General features: G+C 48.4%; 1 protein-coding gene across 9 annotated transcripts in view; it reads left to right on the forward strand.

Moving 5' to 3' along the window:
* esr1 (estrogen receptor 1) overlaps nt 1-21099 on the forward strand; it is an 887250-nt gene that overhangs the window by 62401 nt on the left and 803750 nt on the right. For 7 of the 9 annotated variants that reach the window (XM_078230313.1, XM_078230309.1, XM_078230314.1 and 4 more), the window contains exon 3: nt 9940-10056. In XM_078230313.1, coding sequence (XP_078086439.1) covers nt 9940-10056 — 117 coding nt within the window. The remainder of the gene's footprint in view (nt 1-9939; nt 10057-21099) is intronic. The other 2 variants (XM_078230315.1, XM_078230316.1) reach the window with 1 other exon arrangement.

Raw genomic sequence — 21099 nt, forward strand, 5'->3', positions numbered from 1 at the left:
CCTTCTCAAGGGCAACTAGGGATGGGCAATAAATGCTGAATGAATGAATTTTAAAAAACGAGGTAGGTCCATTCAAAAGTCTGACAGCAGCAGGGAAGAAGCTGTCCTTGAGTGGCTTGGTATGTGGGCTCAGAATTTTGTATCTTTTTCCTGATGGAAGAAGGTGGAAGAGAGAATGTCCAGGGTGCATGGGGTCCTTGATTATGCTGGTTGCTTTTCTGAGGCAGTGGAAAGTGTAGACAGAGTCAATGGATGGGAGGCTGGGTGAAGGACTGGGCTATGTTCACGACTCTTTGTGGCAGTAATGGGATGGTGCGGCTAGTTCTGAAGCACAAGTCTTCGGACACTGAAGATGGAATGTCACTGGAGCCCATAGGATGTGATCTTACTGGCCGTTCACACCATACTCCTGCTGCAGCGAAGTTGGCCAAATCTCTGCTCACTGCGGCGGGATGGGAAAATCCTGCCGGTGTGAAGGGCGGTAAGATTCTGGCCAACATCTTGGCTGGGTGCAATACACTTGGGCTGGACTGGTTGAAGGTTGACCTCGGGGATGAGGTTGAGGTGGCCATCCATCCATCCAGGCCGATTGTAAACAGGATTGCCTGCTGGGCTCTGTGAGCACTGAGCTTGGGGATGTCTGTGCAGCTTCCTTCTCCAGCCTGTTACTCACCCCCATTCGCCACACAGTGCCATCACAATGGATGACCTGGTGACCATGTGACCAGGCATAGGTGACTGCTGTTTAACATGCACATGGTCACCAGGTATGCCTGGTGCTGCTCCTGGTATGCTCCTCTGCACTCCTCATTGAATCAGGGCTGATCACCGGATTCCCTGGTAGTGGATATGCCGGTTACCAGTTATGGCAGGATATGGATCAGTTCTTACCCATGGCATCTCATGGATACCTAGTTTTGAGCTACTAGATCTCTTCTTAATCTGCTGTGTTTAGCTCAATAGTTAGAAGGTCATGGAGTAATTGCGGCACAGAAGGCCGTTCAGCCCTCTGAGTCCAGACTGTCTCTCCAGAGAAATCTATTCTGCTCCATTCCCCCACTCTATCTCTGCAAGTTTATTCCCTCAAGCGCTCACCTAATTTCCTTTTGAAATCACTGGTGCTCTCTGCTTCCACCACTTTTGTTGGCAGCGAGTTCTAGATCATTATCATGGTGGCACAGTGGTTAGCACTGCTGCCTCACAGCGCCAGGGACCCAGGTTCGATTCCCGGCTTGGGTCCCTGTCTGTGCGGAGCCTGATGTTCTCCCCATGTCTGTGTGGGTTTCCTCCGGGTGGTCCGGTTTCCTCCCACAATCCGAAAGACGTGCTGGTTAGATACATTGGCCATGCTAAATTCCCCCTCAGTGTACCCGAACAGGTGCCGGAGTGTGGCGACGAGGGGATTTTCACAGTAACTTCATTGCAGTGTTAATGTAAGCCAATTTGTGACACTAATAAATAAACTTTAAAAGTTTAAACTTTACCACCTGTTGTGTGGAGTGTTCCTCATCACATCCTTCCCTGTATTCCTTGCCCCAATCCATAAACCTGTGTCCTCTGGTCCTTGGCCGACCAGCTAATGGGAACAGCTTTTCTGTTATCTTCCTTGACTAAGCCTGTCTTATACACCTCTCTCTGATCTCCCCCATTCTCCTTTACTCCAAGGGGAACAACCCCAGCTTCTCCAACCTGACCTTACAGCTAAATTCCGTCATCCCTGGAATCATTCCGGTAGATCCCTTTTCCAACCTCTCATGGACCCTCAAATCCTTCCTAAAATGTGGTAACCAGAATTGGATGCAATACTCTAGATGTGGCCTAGCTAGAACTTAGTAAAAGTTCAGCTTCACCTTCCTGGGTTAGTACTGGATACCTCTGTCTGTGAAGCCCAAGACCCCCAGGAAGGCATGGTTGTTGCATTTGCTGATGACAAAATGGTAGGTAGGAAAGTAAATTGCGAAGAGGATGCAAGAAGGCTACAAAGAAACCTCAGAAAGCAGCAAATGCCCTGTCTTTGAATATTTTGAAGCATAGCTAGATAGATTATTGATTAACAAGGGGATGGCCGAGTGGTATTATCACTAGACCATCAATCCAGCAACTCAGCTAATGTTCTGGGGGCCTGCGTTCGAATCCCACCACGGCAGCTGGTGGGATTCGAATTCAATTAAACATATCTGGAATTAACCTTCTAGTGGTGTGCATTGTCGGAAAAACCCATCTGGTTCTTTGTAGGGAAGGAAATCTGCTGTCCTTACCCGGTCTGGCCTACATGTGACTCCAGAACCACAGCAACGTGGTTGACTCTCAGCTGCCCTCGGGCAACTAGGGATGGGCAATAAATGCTGGCCAGCCAGTGACACCCATGTCCCATGAATGAATAAAACAAATGATGGCTTGAATGGTATTTTATCAGCATCCTCTTCCTCAGTAAACACCAGTAGAAGTCCTGATTAAATCATAGAATCCCTACAGTACAGGAGGCCATTCGGCCCATCGAGTCTGCACCAACCACAATCCCACCCAGGCCCTATCCCCATATTCTAGCCTACTGTGACCCTCTTTGGGTCTAACAGATCCCACCCTGCCTCTTACTGTTCATAAACTGGCTGAAGAGTTATTGGTTCTAATTTATGTTAATTTTCAACTATTCTCAAATTATCTTTTTGCCCTTTCATTTCCCCTCTCAATTTATTGCATTTGACTGAGTTCTGGCTTGACAGATTCCCCTGACGTGTATCATACAGCCTCTTTCTGTTTGTTTCACTGGGCTGAGTCAGGCAAGCGCTCTTGTTGTTGCAATGAAGGGCTTTCCTGACTGTGGTGGCCTCCGGAGCGCAGTTTCACACTGGCAGCCATCGAGGATGAAGTGCGTCCTGTGAAAGTCTGAGTGCTGCTGGACAGGACAGGTCCCAGGAAGACGGAGAGTGTGTTTCCAATATTCTCCCTCGACGGTGGGGGGGGGAGGGAGGGCAGCTTCTGCGGAGGTGTCTCAGGGATGTGCTGACCTGTGAAGAATCAATATTGATGTTAAAACTCTGCCACAAAAGTAAAAAGTTTATTAGCATCACAAATAGGCTTACATTAACACTGCAATGAAGTTACTGTGCAAATCCCCCTGGACGCCACACTCCGGCGCCTGTTCGGGTCTGGGCTGCACAATCACACAGGGAGCTCGGTCCCCAGACGCTTTTGTTAGTAGTATTTCAGCCCAGACACTTCATCCCGCCCTGGATTGAGGTCACAGCTAAAACGCAAAGGCTGTCTGGCCAATCGGCCCATCTGCCGACTGTAAAAGCAGCTGGGGCCAGGTAAAACTGTGTTGAGTTGGTCCCCTCAATGGACTAAGTTACCTGCCTAATGGTCAGTGAACATACTTCTGACTTTCGTATGCACTCGCCAACCAGCATATTGTCTGTGACAACGTGGAGCGTGACAACGATGGAACGTCGCTCGAAACCCTCTTGAACGAATTTACTCACCTCCGGTTGGGTTTGGACCTGCCCAAGCAACATGAGTTTCTGTTCTTTATACTCTCCACCACCCTTTGTCATCCACTGGTTAGAATCTAACCAGTGACAACTTTGTATTGGATGTAATGTGACCAATGGTAACAAGCTGTAAGGGTCAGCTGACCCAGTAAACCATGGAACCAATTACAGAATGATGTGATGGTCAGCTGACTCGCTATAAATAAGAACCTGTTGGGAATTGTGGGGGACTTGGCCCAAGGCAAGGCCCCAAGTTTGGAGTAATGAAGTTTCTTTATTAAACCCTTTCTTTGATTTATAAGTTGGAGTAAGTTTTGTTATACAGTGGAGCCCCGTTATAACACGATGGTTGGGGTCCATAAAAGCGGGGTCGCGAAAAAAGCGGGGTCGCGCTAAATTGGGGTCACGCTAAATTTGCTAATTATTAGCGGAAAAAAAAGGGTCCAATGACACCATCGCATTATATGCGAATTCGCGCTAAATTGGGGCTCCACTGTATTTCATTGTCTGCATTTGAAGAGTTTCTTCAGAGGAGACAGTCCTGGCTTTGGTTCACCTGCTTTTCCCTCTTGTTGGAACAAGCCTAGCCTGTAGCCGAAACATGTGTTCCTTAGAGATCACCCATTGTACTGCTGAGAGTTGTCCTGTCAACCCTTGGTTCCATTTTTCCTTGGCTGGATTCCATCCCGCTGAAATTAGTCTTCTGCCAATTTTGTGAAGTTCCACTTTTGATTGTCCTTTGCTTTTCCCCATTACTAATCCAAACTTGATGATACCTCAGTGTTCTCACATGGACACTTAGTCCGCCTCATTCACATGAAGTTGCCCATAGTCCCAGATTTTATAAATTCGTTCATGGGATGTGGGCGTTGCTGGTTGGGCCAGCATTTATTGCCCATCCTGAGGGCATTTAAGAGTGTTGCTGTGGCTCTGGAGTCACATGTGGGCCAGACCGGGTAAGGATGGCAGATTTCCTTCCCTAAAGACATTAATGAATCACATGGGTTTTACCGACAATCGACAGTGGTTTCAAGGTTGTCAGTAGGTTAATTCCAGATGTTTTTTATTGAATTCAAGATTCCTTCCCTAAAGGACATTCATAGAATCATAGAATCCTCCAGTGCAGAAAGAGGTTATTTGGCCCATTGAGCCTGCCCTGACTACAATCCCACCCGGGTCCTATACCATAACCCCACATAACTTAACCGTCCTAATCCCCCTGACACCAAGAGTCAATTTAGCACGGCCAATCAACCTAACCCTCATATCTTTGGAGTGTGGGAGGAAACCGGAGCACCTGGAGGAAACCCACGCAGACATGGGGAGAACATGAAAACTCCACATAGACAGTGACCCGAGGCCAGAATTGAACCCGGGTCCCTGGCGTTGTGAGGCAGAAGTGCTAACCATTGCGCCACCGCAACGCATTAGTGAATCAGATGGGTTTTTCCAACAATCGACAATGGTTTCATGGTTTTCATTAGACTTTTAATTCCAGATTTCCATTGAATTGAAGTAAAGTAAAGTTTATTTATTAGTGTCACAGGTAGGCTTACATTAACACTACAATGAAGTTACTGTGAAAATCCCCTAGATGCCACACTCGGCATCTGTTCGGGTACGTTGAGGGAGAATTTATCATGGCCAATGCACCTAACCGGCACATCTTTTGACTGTGGGAGGAAACCGGAGCACCCGGAGGAAACCCACGCAGACACGGGGAGAACATGCAAACTCCACACAGACAGTGACCCAAGCCAGGAATCGAATTTGGGCCCCTGGCGCTGTGAGGCAGCAGTGCTGGAATTTCACAGTAACTTCACTGCAATGTTAATGTAAGCCTTACTTGTGACTAATAAATAAATGAACTTTATAATAATGCTATTGCGGCTGCAAGCTGATTTAATGATACCAAGTCTGACTGATTGCTTGCAATGAAACAACTCTAATGTTGGATGTGTCATCTGATTGATGAAGTAATGACCCTAATCAATAGCAGATCACCTCTGATTGCTGGTGTGACAGTAATGACTGACTGTGTCTGACTGCCAACATAATAGGATGAATGGGTGAGTGATTGGGTCTGATTTCACCTGGAATGATATGACCATCTGACGGCTCCTCGTTGCTGATGTCAATCTTTCATTGATTGACATGTACTGGGAGAATTTTGGGAAGGAGCATAGAATAGAATCCCTCTAGTACAGAAGGAGGCCATTCGGCCCATTGAGTCTGTACCAACACAGTCCCACCCAGGCCCTATTCCCGTAACTCCACACATATGCCCTGCTAATCCCCCTGACACTAAAGGACAATTTAGCATGGCCAATCCACCTAACCCGCACACCTTTAGACTGTGGGTGAGGACTGGAGCACCCGGAGGAAACCCATGCAGACATGGGGAAGAAAGTACAAACTCCACCCAGACAGTGACCCAAGGCCGGAATCAAACCCGAATCCCTGGCGTTATGAGGCAGCAGTGCTAACCACTGTGCCACCCAGATGTTAAGAAATCCAAAGATATGCAGGTTGCGTGGATTGGCCATGCTAAATTGCCCCTTAGTGTTAGGGGGACTAGCTAGGCTATAGACATGGGGTTACAGGAATAGGGCCGGGTGGGATTGCTGTCGGTGCAGGCTCAATGGGTCAAATGGCCTCCTTCTGCACCATAGGGGATTCTATGACAGTTTCAACCATACTGACCCGTTGTCGAGCGGATGGGATTGGGTGCAATGCTACACTCTACCATCCGTGTCCATGGATAGTAACACGAGGTGAGTATGAAACACAAGTTTAACTCCTGGGGGATTTATACTTGGCAAGGTAGGCTGAAATTACTCTCATTGAGTAAGCAGTCTGCGATTTCACAATCCCCGCAGCGATCTGGCGGGTTGGTGCTTCTGGGAACTGATGCCATTGACAGGGTGTCACTGATGTCAAGCTGAGATTATGAAGACAGTTTGCGACTTTGCCCCGTGTTCCTGAACGCCACACCTCATTTAATTCCACAAACACACTCGAGTCTGCGCTGACCACAATCCCACCCAGGCCCTATCCCCATAACCCCACGCATTTACCCTACTAATCTCTCTGACACTAAGGGACAATGTAACATAGCCAATCAATGTACATTGCACATCTTTTGGACTGTGGGAAGAAACTGGAGCACCTGGAGGAAACCCACGCAGACATGGGGAGAACGTGCAAACTCCACACAGACAGTGATCCGAGCCGGGAATCGAACCCAGGTCCCTGCCGCTGTGAGGCAGCAGTGCTAACCACTGTGCCACCATGCTGACTCGAATTGGGATGTACCCAGGTGACCCTGTTCTAGTCATTTGAACAAAATCGAACCATCTGCGTAAATATACAAACCTGTCTCAAAGCCCATCAGGTTTCATGAACAATCCTCTCTCTGAAGACAGATTTCCTTTTATGGGGAATACTTGAAGGGAGGGTGCAGAGAGAGGGAGAGAGAGCATCTATCCCCCGGGTGGCTGCATTGTTCATTAATGTTTTATTAAAAGCAGATATTGCTCTCATTTCTCAGCAGATCCTTTGAACATTTTTATCACCATACTTTACAGCCGTCTCCTGCGGAAACAACAGGGATGTCTTGTGTGTGTCAGGAACCCTGTCATTAGGTTTCTGTTTTATTGCCAAATAGATTGCATGTTTCAGCCAGAGAAATCAGACCCCCCACTATCTTTACTATTAATCTCTCTTGACCTGAAATGTCATGTATTTTATTCAAAAGCTGCAGCTCGCGTCTTATACAATTTGCCTCTCCAAGTCTGTGCTGAGTGCAAGAATATTGGAAGGGAAATCGGTGCAAAGGTGAAGAGGGGCAGCGCTTTCAAAAACGCAACAAATACATAATCGTGCTCAATGCATTTGGGACCTTTAAAAGCGGCTGTTAAAACAGCGCGGCTGTAAAGAGTCTTCTTCCTGTCAGAGTTTGTATAAATAGTAACTCAAGAGAAGCTCCTCTCCCAAAGAGCAAAGACTCACTTCAGTATCAGTGAGTGAGCACTGAGCCTCAGAAAATCCCACTGAGGTCCCAGCACACAAACTGGCCATTCGCTTCAGCTGGTTAATGTCCCAAGCTCACACTCACATTTACACACACACTCTCACTCACACACACACACTCACATTTACACACACACTCTCACTCACACACACTCACACTCATACTCACACACTCACTCTCACTCACTCACACCCTCACACTCACATACTCTCTCACACACACACAGACTCTCACACACACATACACTCACACACACTCACACACTCATTCGCACACACACACACACTCACTCATTCACACACTCACACATGCACACTCACTCATTCGCACACACACTCACTCACACACACACTCACTCACTCACTCACACTTTCACACACTCACACACACACTCACACACACTTTGTCAGAGCTCTGAGAGCTCTTAGCTCTTATCATTAAAAACCCGGGGGAAGCGGGGCCTATTCACGCCAGAGTCTGACAGTTCTCGGAGCTCTGCGCACGCTCGATCGCTGGCCAGCTGGGACCCCCACAGTGCTGCAGACACCACCACGGCCCCCACAACAATTCCCGGGCCAGCCCCGAACCACCACCATCCCAAGGCGCCCCGATCTCCAGCTCCCCCCCCTGCCCCCGTGGAGATTCCCTCCCTTCCGCATCCCCCCCCTCCCCACTGACACCCCCCTGGAGGACCAACGGCCCCCCCCTGGAGACACACCCCCTGACGGGAGGCAGACCCCCACCCTCCCCGGCAGAGACCCGCACTCCAGCCCGCCCCGATCACTGGCCTCCCTCCAACCCATGCTGACCCTGTCTGCAGAATGGCAGCGGGACCCCCCACCCCCACCAATCGCCCACTAGGCCCCCAGCCCACAATAATCCCGATGGACAGTGCCAAGATGCCCCCTGGGCATGGGCACTTTACCCCTTGGGCAGTGCCAGGGGGCACAGGCTGGCACTGCCAGAGTGCCCAGGGGCACCATCTCCCCTCTGCATGAGCCCCCGGGGGGCCCCAATTGCCCCCCTTCACTCTGGTATTGTCTCCCGCGAGTTCCCCAAGCGTCTAAACCTCGCTGGAGTGAAATACTCCTGGTGGGGTGGGAGATGCTATCGGATCCAGAGAATTCTGTGCCGGGCCTGATAATCACATTTAAAACAGATTAAAAATACATTTAAAGCAGATTAAAATCACTTTCCTCTCTTCCCGCCTGTTTCCAGCGCCGTCCCGACTGCGGCTGTCCTCCGGCTCTGGGAGACGCGCGTGCGTCGGGAACGCATGCTCGAATCCCACAAAATGGCCGACACGCGCATGCCCCGACCCGAGCCGCCAGAAAACCTGCGGCTCGCGCTGGGAGAACCGCCCCCAACATGCCCGCGTCTGAAATCGCACCGAGTCAGATTCACTCACCGCCTCTGGATTCGCTGACCGACACTAACCCCTGGCTTGAAGAAATGCCTCAAGGTTCTCACCCGTGTTTTCAAATCCCGCCATGGTCTTACCTCTCCTCACCTGCGGACCCTCCTCAAGCCCTACAACAAGACAACATCTTTCCCTTCCTCTAATTCCGGCCTCCTACGCTTCACTGATTTCAATCGCTCCAGCATTGGCCACTGTGCCTCCAAATAGCTAAGCCTTAAAGCTTTGGACCTCCGTCCCTAAGCCTTCACTTTAAAATGCTTCTTAAAACCTTCATCTTTGACGAAGCTTTTGATCGCCTGGATTATTTACGTGAATCAATGTACAATCTTGTTTGAAATGCTCCGATGAAGCATCTTCAGACGTTTTTCACTACCTTGAAGGTGCTGTAATGAATGCAAGTTTGACTTGATTTGATTTATTATTGACACATGTATTGGGATACAGTGAAAAGTATTGTTTCTTGCGCGCTATACAAACAAAGCATACCGTTCATAGAGTACACAGGGGAGAAGGAATGGAGAAGAGTGCAGAGTGTAGTGTTACAGTCATAGCTAAGGTATTGAAAAAGATCAACTTAATCCAAGGTAGGTCCATTCAAAAGCCTGACAGCAGCAGGGACAAAGCTGTTCTTGAGTCGGTTGGTACGTGACCTCAGACTTTTCCCGAAGGAAGAAGGTGGAAGAGAGAATGTCTGGGGTGCGTGGGGTCCTTAATTATGCTGGCTGCTTTTCCGAGGCAGTGGGAAGTGTAGACGGTGTCAATGGGTGGGAGGCTGGTTTGGGTGATGGATTGGGCTTCGTTCACGACCCTTTGTAGTTTCTTCTGGTTTTGGGCAGAGCAGGAGCCATACCAAGTCTTTTCCTGATGGAAGAAGGCGGAAGAGAGTATGTCCGGGTTGCATAGAAGTGTAGGTGGTGTCAATGGTTGTTGTTGTTGAGGTGGGAGTGATGGCGACTGTGGTTGAGATGTATTTAGAATCTCTCCTTTCGTTCCAGGACACAATGACTACATGTGCCCCGCCACAAACCAGTGCACCATCGACAAAAACAGGAGGAAGAGCTGCCAGGCCTGCAGGCTGCGTAAATGCTATGAAGTGGGCATGATGAAAGGTGGTATGTAGTGTTTGACTTTCAATTCTCATGCCATCTGGTTGTAAAAGCAAAAATCAACTTGTTTTGAATCAATGTTTTCCCCAGAAGGTGGGACATGGACAAAGACTCCTGATCATTACTCAATCAATGATTACTCCTAACCTCACCTTTCAATATGTCAAAGTGATTCACCATTATCAGGTGTTCCAACATCTATGGGTAATCCAATCACAGCTCCAAACCCCACGGTGCCATGGTGGCATAGCGGTTAGCACTGCTGCCTCACAGCGCCAGGGACCCAGGTTTCAATTCCCGGCTCGGGTCACTGTCTGTGTGGAGTTTGCACGTTCTCCTTGTGTCTGCCTGGGTTTCCTCCGGGTGCTCCGGTTTCCTCTCACAGTCCAAAGATGTGCAGGTTAGGTGGATTGGCCATGCTAAATTGCCCCTTAGTCTCAGGGGGACTAGCTAGGGTAAATACGTGATGTTATCGGGATAGGGGCTGGGTGGGATTGTGGTGGGTGCAGACTCGATGGCCGAATGGTCTCCTTCTGCACTGTAGGGATTCTATGATAAATGGGTGAGGGTGTAGGTTGAATATCTCACCCGTGAGCCATTAGCTTCAGTAATGCAACGCCCCCTCACTGAAGTGTCAGTCGAGGTTATCTACTCGAGTAGCAGAGTGGAAGCCATTTAACTCAAGGTCTCCGCGCTGGAAAGAGTGCAGAGGAGATTTACCAGGATGCTGCCTGGTTTGGAGGGTAGGTCATATGAGGAAAGGTTGAGGGAGCTAGGGCTGTTCTCTCTGGAGCGGAGGAGGCTGAGGGGAGACTTAATAGAGGTGTATAAAATGATGAAGGGGATAGATAGAGTGAACGTTCAAAGACTATTTCCTCGGGTGGATGGAGCTATTACAAGGGGGCATAACTATAGGGTTCGTGGTGGGAGATACAGGACGGATATCAGAGGTAGGTTCTTTACGCAGAGAGTGGTTGGGGTGTGGAATGGACTGCCTGCAGTGATAGTGGAGTCAGACACTTTAGAAACATTTAAGCGGTTATTGGATAGGCACATGGAGCACACCAGGATGATAGGGAGTGGGATAGCTTGATCTTGGTTTCAGATAAAGCTCGGCACAACATCGTGGGCCGAAGGGCCTGTTCTGTGCTGTACTGTTCTATGTTCTATGTTCTATCTTTTGTGAGCTGATTTGTGCAATCCTCATTGGTTATAAACTCTGAAGGGAGTGCATGTGCCTTTTGAGCATATCTGTGTGCCTCCATTCTGCTGTGTGCTCAGATAACAGTGGGTCAAGAGGACAATGCAGCCATTCACTGGAATACCAACGTCCTTCACAGAGAGAGCTGTGCCATCAGCCCTCTCCCCATCTGCGTCTGACTCTAGGGTCAGGTGGGAGGGCTGCTCGATCTCAGTTGTGGCACTCGTTCAAGGGTAAGACTGAGCTAGAAAAAGACGAGGGGACGGGTTAAATCTCAGTGTTGTAAAAAAGAGATGGGAGGAATGGGCTAAGAGAGGGCATAGAGAAGGAGAGGAACAGTGAAAGGTAAAGATGTGGAGATAATGAGGGTACAGCCAGAGGCATGAGAAAATGTGCAGAGAAGAGATGGGGAGGTGATGGCCTAGTGGTATTATCGCGAGATTATGAATCCAGAAACTCAGCTAATGTTCTGGGGACCCGGGTTTGAATCCCACCACGGCAGGTGGTGGAATTTTAATTCAATAAAAAATATCTGGAATTAAGAATCTGCTGATGACTGTAATCATCTGATGAAGGAGCAGCGCTCCGAAAGCTTGAGATTCCAAATAAACCTGTTGGACTTTAACCTGGTGTTGTGAGATTACTTGCGATGACCATGAAACCATTGTCGATTGTTGGAAAAACCCATCTGCTTCACTAATGTCCTTTAGGGAAGGAAATCTGTCGTCCTTACCTGGTCTGGCCTACATGTGACTCCAGAGCCACGGAGATGTGGTTGACTCTCAACTGTCCTCCAAGGGCAACTAGGGATGGGCAATAAATGCTGGCCAGCCAGAGACGCCCATGTCCCACGAATGAATAAAAGAAAAGAAAACTAGGTTGTGAGTGACTAGTGTTATTATCTACATTATTACAAAATTAATTGCTGTGGCTCTGGAGTCACATGTAGGCCAGACCGGGTAAGGACGGCAGATTTCCTTCCCTGAAGGACATTAGTGAACCAGATGGGTTTTTCGGACATTTGACAACGGTTTTATGGTCATCAGTAGATCCCTAATTCCAGATTTTTAAAAATTATTGAATTCAAATTCCACCACCTACTGTGGTAGGATTCAAACCCGGTTCCCCGGAACATTAGTTGAGTTTCTAGTTTAATTAGGGCAGCATGGTGGCACAATGGTTAGCACTGCTGCCTCACAGCACCAGGGACTTGGGTTCAATTCCGACCTCGTTCACTGTCTGTGTGGTGTTTGCATGTTCTCCCCGTGTCTGCGTGGGTTTCCTCCGGGAGCTCTGGTTTCCTCCCATGTTCCAAGGATGTGCGGGTTAGGTTGATTGGCCATACTAAATTGCCCCTTAGTGTCAGGGGGATTAGCAGGGTAAATGAGGGTTACGGGAATAGGGCCTGGGTGGGATTGTAGTCGGTACAGATCTGATGGGCTAAATGGCCTCCATGTGTACTGTAGGGATTCTATTCTATCAATAGTCTTGCAATAATACCACTAGGCCATCGCCTCCCCTGTTGTCGTAGCAAAAAAATAACTCTTTTTGATTTAGTTTCGATAGGGTTGCGGCATTAGTTTCTCCTTTGGAATTCCGATAGCCCATTGCCCGAGCAGACTATGTCCACGTGTTTGCATTTTGAGCACATGTTGAGCTAGTTTCCAACAAAAAATATTTATTGGTGTCACAAGTAGGCTTACTGCAATGAAGTTACTGTGAAAATCCTCCGGCGCCTGTTCGGGTACACTGAGGGAAACTTTAGCATGGCCAGTGCACCCTAACCAGCACGTCTTTTGGACCGTGGGAGGAAACCGGAGCACCCGGAGGAAACCCACGCAGACACGGGGAGAACATGCAGACTCCGCACAGACAGTGACCCGAGCTGGGAATCGAACCCGGGTCCCTGGCGCTGTGGGGCAGCAGTGTAACCGTTGTGCCACTGTGTGACCTAGTAGCATGCTTTGTGAATGGCCTCAATAGGTATGGACGATAAATGCCACTTTTCCAGCCTTGTCCACAGTTCCGGAACATAGAGAGTGCTAAAAGATGTGTTTTAATGGGCACAATGTAAAATCTGAGATTGGCAGTGAAAAACGGGGTGAATGACAGATCCACGCTGATGCAGGGTAACCACACCTGTTGCAATCTGGAGCACTCGGCGAGTCTCATTCTTTCATGTTTCCTCCTCCTCCTCTGAGTGCAGGGTTGGGCAGATAAGGACCAACGTTCAAAAAGTCATGTCGTGTTCTGTAGTTAAAATTTAACCTGTCAGCATTGCTGATACAGCCGGGCCTTGTTGTAAGGAGCTTGTTCCCTGTGATTAACTTAATTGTAATACTCAAAGACATGGCTTCGTTCACCTCAGGATCCGCCGCCGCCGTTTGCCATGAAAGGTTTTCAATTATAACAAAGAACAAAGCCGGCCAAATTCCTCTTTAAAGACCACCATGAATCCGAGACGTATTCTGGGTCATTAATTCCGCTGTAGCCGCCATCAAAGTCATCGCATGTTTGGCCAATGCAGGGAAGCTTTCATGTCTTGCAAGTACAGATTCCTTTCCCGGTCAGCATTCCCCTCCCTACTCGGTCCAGATGAAATGCCTCGCTCTCTGGAATCATCTCCTTCAAGTGGCTTGACCCCAAACTCATTCATCTGAGGTTACTGATCAAAGCTGACAGGTGAGGTTGGACTGGGAGCTGTAGGCCAGCCATTGGGAATTAATGCTGGATTAAAGCAGAATTTATCCTTTGTGGTCCTTTTTTTTCTGGTCGGTCAGATCTTCAGTCCAGTGTCACTCAAAGAACAAAGAAAATTACAGCATAGAAACAGGCCCTTTGGCCCTCCACGCCTGCACCGACCATGCTGCCCGACTGAACTAAAACCCCCTACCCTTCCGGGGACCATATCCCTCTATTCCCATCCTATTCATGTACTCAAGACGCCCCTTAAAAGTCACTATCGTATCTGCTTCCACAACCTCCCTCGGCAGCGAGTTCCAGGCACCCACCACCCTCTGTGTCAAAAACTTGCCTCGTACATCTCCTTTGAACCTTGCCCCTCGCACCTTAAACATGTGCCCCCTAGTAATTGACTCTTCCACCCTGGGAAAAAGCTTCTGACCATCCACTCTATCCATGCCTCTCATAATCTTGTAGACTTCTATCAGGTCGCCCCTCAACCTCCGTCGTTCCAGTGAGAACAAACCAAGTTTCTCCAACCTCTCCTCATAGCTAATGCCCTCCATACCAGGCAACATCCTGGTAAATCTTTTCTGTACCCTCTCCAAAGCCTCCACATCCTTCTGGTAGCGTGGCGACCAGAATTGAACACTATATTCCGAGTGTGGCCTAACTAAGGTTCTATAAAGCTGCAATATGACTTGCTAATTTTTAAACTCACTTTACACTCCTTCCCATAACATTTCTCCTCCCCTCCACCCTCCCAGTTTTTTTGGGTTTGAGGCAATCCAGGTGTTCCCTTGGCTGTTCCTACAGTTCCTCAAGGAATCTTCATTTTCTTTGAAACTACAAAATGGCATCAGGTTCCCCGCAGACTAACTGCCCATTGCTGACAAGTGACTGATGTGTGTTTGGTGTCTGGAGCAAATACTCTCCGTTCTGCTTCAAAGAGAGAAGTTGTTGCAACTGGGCTGGAACTACTTCATTGTTTGACTTGAAATTCCCACTTTCATGTCGAAATCCTTTCATGACTGGATTTCCATTCCAGTCGCTGACTTTGTCAGAAGCGAATTCATGGGAATGTGGTCTTCACTGGCCAGGCCGATATTTATTGCACATCCCTAGCAGGTACACAGGTCACTGAAAGAGGCAACGCAGGTGGAGAAGGTAGTCAAGAAGGCATACGGCATGCTTGCCTTCATCGGCCGGGGCATTGAGTTTAAAAATTGACAAGTCATGTTGCAGATTTATACAACCTTAGTTAGGCCGCACTTGGAATATAGTGTTCAATTCTGGTTGCCACACTACCAGAAGGATGTGGAGGCTTTGGAGAGGGTACAGAAAAGATTTACCAGGAGGTTGTCTGATATGGAGGGCATTAGCTATGAGGAGAGGTTGGAGAAACTTGGTTTGTTCTCACTGGAACGACGGAGGTTGAGGGGCAACCTGATAGAAGTCTACAAGATTATGAGGGGCCTGGACAGAACGGATAGTCAGAAGCTTCTTCCCAGGGTGGAAGAGTCAATTACGAGGGGGCATAGGTTTAAGGTGCGAGGGGCAAAGTTTAAAGGAGATGTACGAGGCAAGTTTTTTACACAGAGGGTGGTGGGTGCCTGGAACCCACTGCCGGGGGAGGTAATGGAAACAAATACGATAGTGACTTTTAAGGGGCGCCTTGGCAAATGCATGAATGGGATGGGAATAGAGGGATATGATCCCCGGAAGGGTAGGGAGTTTTAGTTCAGATGGGTAGCATGGTCAGTACAGGCTTGAAGGCCGAAGGGCCTATTCTTGCGCTGTTATTTTCTTTGTTCTTTGTTCTAATTGCCCTTGAGAAGATGAAGGGTCTTGAACTGCTGGTGGGAAAGTTCCAGAATTTTGACCCAGCAATAGTGAAGGAATGGCGATAAAGTGGTGTGGTGTTTCCACGTGCCTGCTTCCCTTATTCTGCCATATGGTAGAAGTCACGTGTTTGAACAAAGAACAAAGGAAAGTACAGCACTGGAACAGGCCATTCGGCCCTCCAAGCCTGTGCTGATCATGATATCCTAACTAAACTTAAAAAAAACCTTTTGCCCTTACGAGGTCCATATCCCTCTATTCCCTCCCTATTCACGTACCCATCCCTATGCCTCTTAAATGTTGCTAATGTGCCTGCTTCCACCACCTCCTCTGGCAGCGCGTTCCAGGCACCCACCACACTCTGCATGAAAAACTTCCCCCGCACATCTCCCTTAAACTTTCCCCCTCTCACTTTGAACCTGTGCCCCCTTGTAATTGACACTTCCACCCTGGGGAAAAAGCCTCTGACTATCCACCCTGTCTGTGCCTCTCATAATTTTGTAGACCTCTATCAGGTCTCCCCTCAACCTCTGTCTTTCCAGGGAAAACAATCCTAGTTTATTCAACCTCTCCTCATAGTCAACACCCTCGAGACCAGGTAACATCCTGGTGAACCTTCTTTACACTCTCTCCAAAGCTTCCACGTCCTTCTGATAGTGTGGCGACCAGAACTGCACACAATACTCCAAATACAGCCTAACCAAGGTTTTATATTGGTTTGGGAGGTACTGCTAATGGACTCTTGTCAAATTTTACTGATATTTATTTGTTCATAGGATGTGGGCATCATTGGCTTGGCCAGCATTTAATAGAATCCAGAATAGAATCCCTACAGTGCGGAAGGAGGCCATTCAGCCCATTGAGCCTGCACCGACAACAATCCCACCCAGGCCCTATCCCCTTTACCCTAAGTATTTAGCCTGCTAGGCCCCCTGAGACTAAGGGGCAATTTAGCATGGCCAATCAACCCAACCCGCACATCTTTGGTCTGTAGGAGGAAACCAGAGCTTCCGGAGAAAACCCACGCAGACACGGGGAGAACGTGCAACTCCACACAGACTGTGAACCGAGACCAGAATTGAACCCGGGTCCCTGGCGCTGTGAGGCAGCAGTGCTAACCACTGTGCGATGGTGCTGTCCGTTTGTTGCCTATCCCTTATTACCATTGAGAATGGGATGGTGAGCTGTCTTCACTGCAGTCCATCTGGTGTAGGTACACCCACAGTGCTGTTAGGGAGGGAGTTCCAGGATTTTGACCCAGTGGCAGTGAAGGAACGACCGATATATTTCCAAGTCGGGAATGGGGGTGGCTCAGAGGGGAAAGTGCAGGTGGTGGTGTTGCCCTTGTCCTCAGAGATCGAAGCTGTGAGTTTGGAAGGTTGCTGCAGTATGTATTGTAGATGGTACACACCTCAGCCCTAGCACACCAATGGTGGAGGGAGTGAATGTTTCTTTTATATATTTTTGCATGTTTATTTTTTACGAGAAGAATGGGGAAGTTGGGCTAAGTGAGTTGCTCTTGCTGAGGGCCAGCATGGACACAAATGGACTCATTGTGTGCCATAACCATTCTATGCTTCTTTAGATGGTGGGTTAAGTGGCTTTGTCCTGGATGGTGTCAAGTTCCTTGAGTGTTGTTGGAGCAGCACCCATCCAGGAAGAGTCTGGTATTCTATCACAGTCCTGACTTGTGTCTTGTGGATATGTGGGCGGGCTTTAGGGGGTGAGTCACACACCACAGAATACTCAACCTGAGACTTGTCCTTTTGGTCACAGTATTGACCACTTTTCTGGTCAATGGTGACCCTCTCTACCCCCTCCCTTCAGAGTACTGATTGTAGAAAGAGTTGATGATGGAATAAAAGGGAGATAGTCGGACTCTCTTCTTGGAGATAGTCAATGCCTGGCAGGGTGTTGACACTTATCAACCCCAGCCCACGTTTTGTTCAGGCCTTAGACTCAGAGCATTACAGCACGAAAACAGGCCCTTCAGCCCAACCAGTCCATGCCGACCATGGTGCCCTCCCAGCTAATTCCAATTGCCCGTGTTTGGCCCATATCCCTCTAAACCTTTCCCATCCATCTACTTATCCAAATGCTTTTTAAACGTTGCTATTGTACCTGCTTCAACCAATTTCTCCGGCAGCTCATTCCATATACGCACCATCCTCTGCGTGAGGAGGTTGCCCCTCAGCTCCCTTTTAAATCTTCCCTCTCTCATCTTAACCCTATGCCCTCTAGTTTTCAATTCCCCTTCTTGTTGCCTGTGGACAGGAACTGTATCATTAGCAGAGGGGTGGCAAATGAAAGTGAACACTGTGTGACAATCAGCTAACCTCCCTGTGTCTGATCTTATATTAAAGGTGATGTTATTAATGAAGCAGGGCGTAGGACACTCTTTGGAGGAACTCCAACAGTGATGCCCTGGGGCTGAAATGACTGGCCTCCAAAAACCACAATCATCTTCCTTTTGTGTGAGGTACGATGCCAAGCAGTGGAGACTTTTATCCCTGATTCCCATTTGCTTCAATAGTTTAGGGCTGTTTGATGTGACTATAAGTCAACTTTTGCCTTGATGTCTGGCTGGGTCACTCTCACCTCTGGAATTCGGCCCTTTTTGTCCACACTTTGTCCCAGGCTGTAATGATGGCTGGAGATGGGTGAGACCATTGTGTCTGTACTGGCACTCCATAAGAGCCATTCACCTGAGTGAATTTGGCACAACCCAGAATGAAGATTGGTGAGCAGGTTGTTAGTGATTCAGTGCCATTTCATAGCATGGGCAAGACCCCATCCATTGCTTTGCTGATGACTGAGAGTAGACCAATGGGGCTATAATTAATCCAACTGTATCCATCCTGCCTATTGTGGGCACCACGTATCTGGGCAATTTGCCACCTTGCCAGGATGCCAGTGTTGTAGCTGTACTGGGATACATTGGCTGGAGGTGTTGGTGTTCTGGAGCACAAATGTTTAACACTACGCCATGATGTTGTCGAGACCCATAGACTTTTCTGGATCCAGTTCACTAAGCTGCTTCTTGTTGTCATGTAGAGTGCTGCCTCACAGCGCCAGGGACCCGAGTTCAATTCCGACCTCGGGTGACTGTGGAGTTTTCATGTTCTCCTCGTGTCTGCATGGGTTTCCTTCAGGTGCTCCGGTTTCCTCCCACACTCCAAAGATGTGCAGGTTAGGTTGATTGGCCATGCTAAATTGCCCCTTAGTGTCCCAAGATGTGCAGGTTAGGTGGATTGGCCATGCTAAATTGCCCCTTAGTGTCCCAAGATGTGCAGGTTAGGTGGATTGGCCATGCTAAATTGCCCCTTAGAGTCAGGGGGACTAGTAGGATAAATATGTGTAGTTACAGGGATAGGGCCTGTGTGGGATTGTTGTTGGTGCAGGCTCGATGAGCCTCCTTCTGAACTGTAGGGATTCTATGATAATGTCCTTGAGGAAGGAAATCTGGCTTCCTTACCCGGTTCGGCCTACATGTGACTCCAAAGCCACAGCAATGTGGTTGACTCTCAAACTCTCTCTGAAATGGAAGGCAGGCAGTGAGGGCCGGACAATGAATGTTAGGCCCAGCCAATGACGCCCACATCCCATAAATTAATTTTAAAAAGAGGCCCACTGCAGCAAACCTGGCAGAGACTGCCCTGCCAGGGTGGGACTCCTGAATTACACTGGGCAAGTTGATCACCATGATTTAAACCATTGTTTTACAAGATGGAAGCCATCACAGTTTGTGAGGATGAGATCAAGTAGGTTTTTTCCATTGTCTGGATTCTCTCAGCATCTGCTGAAGGCCTTTCTGGTAGATACGTCAGCAGAGTCAGTCAGAGTGATAGACATTGAGGTCCCAGAGTACACAGGGTCCCAGGAAATTCCCATTAACAGCGGCGGGACCGGAGAATCCTGCCGCCAGCAAACAATCTCCACATCTCCGCCAGCGGGAAACACGTGGCTGGGAGGCTGGAGAATCTCACCCATGGTTTCAACCAGGAGGTCTACTAAACATCAGCTGAGGGGAAAGAGTGGGTGGGCAGTAAGAGGTGGGCAGGTTTGTTTGCCCATTCTTGACCTGATGCCATGAGACCTCATGAGTTCCAGAATCAATGCTGTGGACTCTCAGGTCTACTCCCTCTTGACTGTGTGCCACTGTGCCACCAGCTCTGCTGGCTCGGTTCAGCTGATGTGACAGGACATGCCCAGGGATGGTGATGAATGAGTCTGGGAGGTTGGCTGAAAGATATGATTCCACGGGCATGACTCTGCAAGGTTATTAGAGTTAATAGAGTCATAGAAGTTTACAACATGGAAACAGGCCCTTTGGCCCAACTTGTCCATGCCGCCCTTTTTTTTAAACCACTGAGCTAGTCCCAATTCCCTACATTTGGCCCACATGCTTCTATACCCATCTTACCCATGTAACTGTCTAAATGCTTCTTAAAAGACAAAATTGTACCCACCTCTACTACTACCTCTGGCAGCTTGTTCCAGACACTCACCACCCTCTGTGTGAAAGAGCTGCCCCTTTGGACCCTTTTGTACCTCTCACTTTAAACCTATGCCCTCTAGTTTTAGACTCCCCTACCTTTGGGAAAAGATATTGACTATCTAGCTGATCTGTGCCCCTCATTATTTTATAGACCTCTATAAGATCACTCCCTACACTCCAGGGAAAAAAGTCCCAGTCTATCCAGCCTCTCCTTATAACTCAAACCATCAAGTCCCGGTAGCATCCTAGTAAATCTTTTCTGCACTCTTTCTAGTTTAATAATATCCATTCTATAATAGGGTGACCAGAGGTATTGATTGACTAGCTTGTGGGGACAGCTCACTTTACTCGGAGTTGGTGAGGAGAACTCTGCAGGGTTGATTGGGCTGTTCGTTATGGCCGGATGTGTTTTTTGTGAATTGCCTCCAGCTCTCCAACCCCATCTCCAAATTCCTTTTCACATTGTGTGGAGATGACGTGCTTGTTATATTGTTAGGATGTGGGGGCATTGTTTCATTAAATACTTTTGAGCATGTATAAACAGGGGACCGCTGGGACACTGGGCGGGGAGGGAGAACTATGAGAATGTACAAAGTCAATAACTCTTTTAACAAAGAAAAGCTCTGTGCTTTGGTTTTAACGTCAGTGTCCAGCTTTGATCCAGATAAGATTGTGCTTTCTCTCCATGATTCCCTTTATCCCACCCCTGGTGTCTGTGCCTCCGCTTTTTTAAGCTTCATATCACCGATATTCCTCCGAATTCCCTTTCCCTTCAGGCTCCCGACTGTCTGCTCCTTCAGTAAGACTCTCTTTACAATCTAGTCCT

Source organism: Mustelus asterias, chromosome 15 (genome assembly GCF_964213995.1).
Source record: "Mustelus asterias chromosome 15, sMusAst1.hap1.1, whole genome shotgun sequence".
Lineage (NCBI taxonomy): Eukaryota > Metazoa > Chordata > Chondrichthyes > Carcharhiniformes > Triakidae > Mustelus > Mustelus asterias.